Raw genomic sequence first — 8782 nt, 5'->3', positions numbered from 1 at the left:
TCAAAGTTTATGCTGCATAGTTAAATGGAAAGGGAAATAGCTTTATAGTTAGGAAATCTGAATCCTAGGATTGCATATATTAATCTCCCTGAGCCTCATTTTTCTACTCTGTGTAAAAGAGTTAATAAAAGTTTCTCTGGCCATAAAATACTGTGATTGATTAAGATGTTGTATATGAAAGAACTCTGTAAAAGTACTATTTAAAAATGAGTTGGGGTTCCCTGGTGGCGCAGTGGTTGAGAGTCCGCCTGCCGATGCAGCGGACACGGGTTCGTGCCCCAGTCCGGGAGGATCCCACATGCTGCGGAGCGGCTGGGCCCATGAGCCATGGCCGCTGAGCCTGCGCGTCCAGAGCCTGTGCTCCGCAACGGGAGAGGCCACAACAGTGAGAGGCCCGTGTACAGCAAAGAAAAAAAAAAAAAAAAAAAGAGTTAACATTAGTTCCATGTATGTTTCCTAATGTGTGACAAAATTAAAATGGAACAAAGGTTTTGTTCAAGAATCCCTGCCTTAGAACTGAGTATTGTATTTTATACTAGACATAAATTTTAGACACACTGAGGTTAGTTTGAAGAACAGATATTTATGTTTGAAATTGAGATACTCACTGAATGAGATAAAACTAAATAAAAATGGTTGATAAATAATTGTGGCATGACAGTAGGTAATCAACCTTTTGGTCATTGCCTAATTAGAAAGCATAATCTTCTAAATATTATCTCAAAAATCTCAGCAACACATAAAACTATTGTAATTACAGTAAATGTATACATTGCAATAAGAAAAACAGTCTTCTCAAAGTGTTCTGGCACCATGCATTTTATAGTAGTAAATTTTTTCCCAAGAGACACAGCATCACACAGGTAGAGAGGTTTTACTTGGAAACCAAAGAGGTGAATCTGAAGCCAAAATGCTACCACTTCTAGACTAATTCTTAATAAAACAGAGAGGATATAAATCACAGTGTAGATGGGCTTTTGAAGAATGCATTCTTGATTGATGCTTTTACATGCAGCATAAAGATGAAAAATAGCTCCAGGAACCAGGACAATCACTAGTTGTAATGCCCAGAACACCTAAAGTATGTCAGAAATATCTTAGTCAAATCAGTCAACACGTAATGAAAAAATACACTAAAAAAAACCCCAATAATTCACTGACCCTCAATAGAGGCTAATTTAAAAATTCTAAGTTTTGTAAGTCTTATGAGGATAAAATTAATATAATGAAGGTGGTAATGCTGGACATAATCTCATTTAATTACCAAGATGTTTAGAGTTTAAAATTGTAAACACTTAGTATTTGTGAAAAGTAGTCATATTTTACTGTCATCACCTACCAATTACTAATAATGATAAAATATGTTATTTTAGTATCTACTCAATTTCCATTTCTAATTACAAGCCTGGAGTATAATTCTAACATCAATAGATAATAGAATGCTGGACTTGGAAGAAACTCTTGACCAACTCAAATTAATTTACCTGAAATATACAGCTAATATTTTTAAAAGGTAATTATTCTAGAAATAATACCTGTTAGAATATTCTTCATCTTATTATGACATTATTTTACATTTAAAAAGAAAACAATTTTATCTGGTGTGGAGTAAGGTTTACATTTGTGCACACAGAAATACTTACTTGTGGAGTGATTGGCCTGAACTGATTGTAACAGAAGAGGTTTATTTCTCTCTTGTCTGGATCACAACTGAAGTGCAAAGCCTCATTCCCATAGACTGCAAAGCCTAACACCCCGAGGAAGAACATTCGGACCGATCCAAAGAAAAGGGTGTGGAACTGACCGATCACAGTGGGAGGCTTCATCTGTTACAGTTTTAGGAGAAAAAAAAAAACTTTTGAAAACAAATATTAAAGGGGGATATTTTAAAGTATGTTTTCATTATCACATTTTTAAAAATTTAAGATTCATAAAGTTTTGAAGAAAGACAGAAACTTAGAGATCATCAAGCCAAATTCAAATCCTGCATTTTGAGATTTCTTACCCTTTTCACTTTGAAAATATGAAGTGCAAGTCAAATAGGGACTTGTTGCTAATGACATAAATAATTTTGGAAACTTGTAAAAAGCTTTGAATTTAATTAATATCCCTTACCCCTGTAATCCTTCTGCAATAAAATCAAGGTAATCTTAGTATATCTAGTACCTTTCTAAAAAATTGGATAATAAATCCAACATTAAATTCATTAGTATACACACTATCTTAATAAGCAAATAATGTTTATTTAGTTGTCATTACAGCTTCTCTTCTCAATTATCAAATTGAGAGAGCGATCAGCTTTAAAGCACCAACAGCTAAAAGTACTTCCTGAATTATTCTAGTTACAGTTATTTAAATTCAGAATATGTTGAAGTAAATGGTTGATATATATATTATTCTCCATACATGTAGAGGACCTTATTCATCAGCACTCATGCAAATCAGGTTAAAATAACAGATAGGACTCATACAATTGTTGTTGCTGCTGCTTGTATGATACTTACACATCCTTCATAGAAGTTTTTGATGTAATTTAGAGACATGTCTCAGGAGATGTTATCCCAGCATCCCTGTGGGTTAATCCTTGACCCACATTGCCAGTTTGTTTCTGCCAGAATCAAACTCTTATTTTCTGTCATAACTTTTACAACAGAAAGCACTTATCACTGCACATTTCTCTCCCCTCCTCCTTTTCTTTTTTTTTTTTTTTCATAGATCTCTGGGGCTCCAGTCAACTTTCCTCTCTCCCTCCCCAAACAAAGCAAAAACAAAGAAACAAAAGAGTAGGGCATGTGGTCAATCTGATAATCCCTTGATTTACACTGTCAGCATAGCCAGCCAGACAGACAGGAGTGCCAGTAAAGCAGGAGGCCAGGCCGGCAAGGGTTCTGACACTCAGTGAGTGCCTCTAGTTACCTAAGAAATGCCTGTGCGTAAAGCAGTGGACTCTTTAGCTTAGAATTTTCTCTGAAATGTCAAGTGATTTTTTTTTTTTGGCTTCCTTTTAGGTATATCTGAAAAGATAAGTATGTGGGAAATATTCCTGATTCTTTCTTGTTTACTTCCATGGAATAAAACTGATTTCTGGGAAGTTTATGGAACTGTGAAGCAGGTTATGATAGCTATTACATCACTGAATATTACTAATGTGTTACTATCTTTGTCTTTTTGATGAATACTTACCACAGACATGGAAAAATCTGCAGTTAGATCTTGATTCTAAGGAAAAAGATAGGATACTGCTAACCAAGATAAGACCTGGATCTAGCATAAATCCTGTGAATAATCCCACCTTTCCTTTCTTTTTTTTTTTTTTTTTTTTTTTTGCTGTACACGGGCCTCTCACTGCTGTGGCCTCTCTCGTTGCGGAGCACAGGCTCTGGATGCGCAGGCTCAGCGGCCATGGCTCACGGGCCCAGCCGCTCCGCGTCATGCGGGATCCTCCTGGACTGGGGCACGAACCCATGTCCCCTGCATCGGCAGGCGGACTCTCAACCACTGCGCCACCAGGGAAGCCCCCAGCCTCCCTTTCTTTTGTCCTCAGTCGACACATCATCTGCTAGAGATGGTTATGGGTACTGAGAAGGAGCAGGGGCCAAGAACAAGTGGCTGCCTTCTAACTGATAATACATCTGCTTGCTACCTTCCAGCCACCTATAACACTATTCAGCTAATGGTTGATCAAACTTGATTTCTTCACCTGCTTTTCTCATCTTTGTTTTGTTTGCAATCTGTGAAAGTGATAACTCCAATTGACTTCATTGCTCTTGTCAGCAAGTGGAGAAGTGATTGCATAACACATGTAGTTATAACCAATGAGCAGGAGGCAGTGGCCTTTTGAACCAGACTGTTGTACTGGATAGGAAAAAATAAAAATGGGCAATGTAATCACCCCTCAGAACTGTTGAGTAAGAGAAATCAGTATATATTCTCATCTTCTGTGAAACAGAATTCCAGGTTCGCTACGTGTTGATTCCTTCAAAGAGGTATCCAAAAGCCAAAACAATCATTTGCATGAGAGGAATCCTGCTTTGACTTCTACCATTGTACAATAGTAAATGTTTTTGTTTAGACAAATATATTCAAGTGTCAGACTTGTAAAAATCATCCGAGTTCTTCCTGTGTTTTTCCAGAGATGAATGAAATTGTCTTGAACCTTAATTGCATGTGAAGAAGAGGAAAATGCAGCATCATTCCATTGTTGGGATCTATGAGAGGCAAAATAAATAATACTGGTCTTCCTCTTATGGGTTATGACCCGACTGAATCATAAGACAAAGGAATAAGGCAGATGGGTGCCAAAATGTCACCTTTGTTACACTCTTACTACCATAAAGATGTGGTTGGAAGAGGGACATAGCTTAACTCTTTGGGAAAGCATGACTCTCAGGCAGACACAGGTGCAGGCTAGGTCAATGCTGTATCATGGCTGCCTTTCCAGCATGGAGCGCCCCCCTCCTGTATAAGATTTATGCATGAAAAGAGCAGAATAGAACTATTGATCTCTGTGGGCAACCTGCTCCCAAGGGGAAGATGCTAAGAAATGAATGATGTATGCCAAATTTTACTTTCCAAATGTAAGGTGAACTCACCAGATAAGATAGGTTGGCCTCACATGTATGATACTTGGTAGGGCTGTTAATTAGGGTGACAACCTGAGCTTCCTTACATGTTAATAGTTGCAAGTTTCCAAACAGCAAAAGAGGGCAATCCCCAGTGTGTAACCATTGTTTAGGCCTCTGCTTGCTTCATGTTTGCTGATGTTACATTAGGCAAGATGAATTACAATCCCAACCCAGATTCAAGAGATAGATTCTATGTCTTGATGGACCTGCAAAGTCATGTTGCAGAGCTGTGGGTACAAGGATAGAAAAAAATCTGTGGCCAACTTTATATTCTAGCACAGTGTGCCCTATGATCACATATATTCATATCTCTCCTACATGTCTTCACCTTAATCCCAGGATGTCAGAACTCTCATCTAATTATAGCATTAAAGTTTGAGTCCAGGGTTCTGTGATTTGTCTCATGTGCAAATCTGGATGTGGCTCAGAGGTGACTCTTGGTGATCCAGAATCTAATGAAACAAAAGGAAAAGTTATTTTCCATACAAAGTCAATATACAATGATGATAAGGGGTAGGATGATTCCAATAGATGCTTCTACTCCAACAGGAGGCACAACACTGTCACTGGTCCATAACAATTTTGAAATCTTGCAGGGGAAATGTTGCCAGTTCTTCCTCTTCTGGAGTCAGAAAAGGTCCGTGATTACAGTATAGTACTATTCCCTGAAAGCTACTCCCTAGTTTAGTGTACTCTACTGCTTAATGGAAGTGGGTCCTTGGCTGAAAATATCTTCCCTTTTGCATTTAAAAGAATGGCTATATTTGAAGCTGATTATCTTCCTCAAACTGCTTCTTGTTAGAAGAAAGTTGGGGCCCCAGAAGTCGTTTTTACAATTTCACCACTATTTTATTTTAATTGAAATTAGTAGTTCTTTTACTTGTACAAGTCTCTTAATCACTTTTTGAATTTTCTATGTATTAGATTTAATGCAATTAATTTGGAAAAAAATGTTGTACCCACAATTATTTTACAGATATTTATTTATTTATTTGCTGATATTTTTGGATTAAGCTTCTCTGAGACCATGCTTTTAAGATTTTTAGAAAACTTTTGTCTAATTGATTGAGATGATCATTAGTTATGCCTTAAGTATTTGGGTCTTATCAAGGCTGTTATAGTCACATGAATGATTTGTTTTTTACCCTCAAACCATGTTTTACATGAGAAAGTTTTACTGGCCAACACTAGGGATTAAAAAAAAAAAAGGAAAGGAATTCCTGTGTAGCAAGTCCTGATCCCTCTATATTTTCCCCAAATTTTCTTTGCAAATTCATTTCTAGGCTCCTTCACTAGGTAATCTCTCTCTTCTTATACCTTATAAAATGTGGCCAGGAGTACCAAACTGTTACCTTTAGTATTCTTTCTGGGATGTTCCTTAGTCAAATCCAACATTTAATTAATACATTTTTTACCTTCCAAGTTATTACAGGTGACTGTTGTGCTAATTGTCTCAGTACATATAATAAAGGTTACCATATTTCCAGCCTGTCACAGTAGTTTCCTCACTGCTTTTCCAGCCTTCACTAATAGTTTCTCATTGCTTTCCCTGACATTAGTAATAGTTTCTTTGTTACTTTTCTACCTTCTGCCTCCTGCCTGGTCCCAAAGATGATGTCATGTTTTTTTAACGTATTTGTTATAGTAGTCCCTGATCCTTGGTACCAATATCTATATCAGTTAAGAATTTTTTTCATAGCAAGCCACTCAATTAATGGTCAAACAGCAAACACTTATTTAGCTTATGGTTTGGGTGATTATTTTTCCTTGTCTGGGCTGGCCCAGTTGACCTCTGCTGGATTCTCACGTGTATGTGTGGTCAGTATGCAGATAAGCTGCCAGGAGGATTATCTAGAATGACTTCACTCATGTCAGGTGGTTGGCAGGCTTTGGGTGGAGTGATAAGGGTGACTATGGCACATGTTTCTTGTCGTTTGGGGGACTAGCCCAGGCTTCTTATTATGGTGGTGATTGCAGAGTTCCCAAAGTAGCAAGTAATGGAAAAGCCCAAATGTGCAAGAGCTTTTCAAGTTTCTGCTTGATTCATGATTGCTAACATTCCACTGGCCAAAGCAAGTGTCACTGCAAACTTAGATTCCACCTTTTAGTGGGAAGATCTGAAGTCACATTCCAGTGGCATGGATGTGGAAAGATGAAGAATTTGCAGTAATTTTACAATCTACCACATGACTGGGGGCATAAATTGAGTAAATCTAATATTCAAGAACCTTGGCCATTTGAAAATGCAATTTGAGAATCATGGATATGTACTTTCTTTCATAGAGAATTCTAGAATCGATTTATGAGAACTAAAGTTTGAGGTCAGGCTTGTGTGCTGTTACATTGAGCCCTGAAAGGAACATGAGAAGGACTAGAACAGATGGGAAAAGAACTCTCCTGTAGTTAAAAGCTAATAATAATGTATTATGCTTATTCAACGGTTTCTATTTGCTACTAAGTGTTTTAAACAAATTAACTCTCTAAATTCTTAGAACTCCGTAAAGTATGTACTCTTATAGATCTATTTTGCAGATGAGACTTAGAGGGTTTAAGCAATTTATCCAAAATTACAGTTAGTAAGTGGCAAAACCAGGTAGGGACTGACAGTGAATGAATTACTTGTTGTTAAATGACAAGCTAAAGGATATTATTGAGGATATTAATAGGTTGATTGCTAGGATCCTGAAACACAGGAAATGAAGGGGAAATAAGCTCAGACATTCTTATTTTCTCCTGAGAAGAGCTCAGAGAGTTATCAGGGCACATAGCAGCTGGATGGTTCTGCAGAGCTTGGCCCTTGTCCCATGCTCCTGGCCAGATCTCATTGTGAATATGAAAGGCCACGAAGAGAGCTAACCAAGTATAATACATGCTGGGAGAGTACTTGAGAAACATGAAGGACTCCACAGAATGAATTTAGCTAATGTTTCTTTCCCATTTGGCCTCAGTGTAAGGCGAAATGACCACATGGTATCTGGGATCAGGGGCTCTGGAGTCAGAAAATCTACACTGGTTTCACCATTTGGCTAGATTTGAGATCTCAGGAAAATTTACTATCTCAATCTCAGCTTCTTTACCTGGGGATGACAATAGTATTTACCTCACAGGGTTGTTGCATGTGGATTATTAAAGCATTTGGAGGACTATTCCTCCTGTCTTTAATGAGAGCTTGAACCATCAATTGTTTTCTATTCATTTTTCCTTGTTGTGGAGACTACAGGATATTATATATTAATATAATATTAATATATATTAATAATCTTTCTTAAACAAGGAAGAACCACTACTTTCTTCAATGTAAAGAAACTTCGAGTTGGCCAGAGTAAGAATGTTTCAGGGAAGGATAAATAACATGCAAATACCATGTCTATTTTCAGTGTCTCTCTCTTCTTCTCTGTTTAATCTATTTGGGAGGCGTGTCTCTTCTGTTAGGGTCTATTACTAAGATGGCAAGATATGGACTTTTGCTCAGCAAGGACTAGTGGGATTGAACCCCAGTGGGCTTTGAGTAAATTTAATCATTAAAAGCTACCTCTGCTCTCCAAGCCTCAAAGATTTTTAAAAATGACCAGGACACCTCTATCAATTTCCTGAGTAAATGACCAAAAATTTGAGACAACCATACCAGCTTACTTGCTCAAACTTGCTTAAAGCTTTTAACTTCAGATAGTGGGGTGAAGGCAAGCTCAGATTTAGCACTACTACTGCTGCTACTACTACTATACACATACACACAAATTGCTGGCATTTATTGATGGCTGTTATCTTCCAGTACTAATCTAAACCCTGAAAGTCACATATAATCTTTGACACATATTCTTGATGTCCTAAAATTTCTGAGATTAAAAACATTTAAGACCTTTGTGGTCTAACCCGGAAGGGGGATAAACCTTTAATTCTGTGCAGAACCCAAGACAGTATTGAATAAATTCAAAGTGTAGAAAAGCACTATTCATGACAGCTTACACATGAAAATCAATCCATACATTAATTATTATTACTATTTAATAATCTGCTCTAAATTAGTACTTTAAAATTGAATTATATGTATTGTTCTAGATCTATGCTTTTCTATGTGTTTGCACTTATTCACACATTTTTCTCATTCATACAATAAATATTGAGCACCTACAGTATCAACTGCTGTGTAAGGTATT

At 37.1% G+C, this 8782-nt stretch overlaps 1 protein-coding gene across 1 annotated transcript; it reads right to left on the bottom strand.

Moving 5' to 3' along the window:
• Positions 1–680: 680 nt before the first annotated feature.
• GJE1 (gap junction protein epsilon 1) lies at positions 681–2543 on the bottom strand (the record flags this gene model as incomplete). Its single annotated transcript, XM_081251227.1, has 3 exons — positions 681–1076; positions 1644–1826; positions 2505–2543. 3 exons carry the CDS (start codon positions 2541–2543, stop codon positions 681–683), a joined length of 618 nt encoding a protein of 205 aa, XP_081107353.1.
• Between the last annotated feature and the right edge of the window lie 6239 nt (positions 2544–8782).

The sequence above is a fragment of the Mesoplodon bidens genome (genome assembly GCF_964165515.1).
Source record: "Mesoplodon bidens genome assembly, chromosome: 12".
Taxonomy (NCBI): Eukaryota; Metazoa; Chordata; class Mammalia; order Artiodactyla; family Ziphiidae; genus Mesoplodon; species Mesoplodon bidens.
This window is presented reverse-complemented; position numbering and strand designations above follow the sequence as displayed.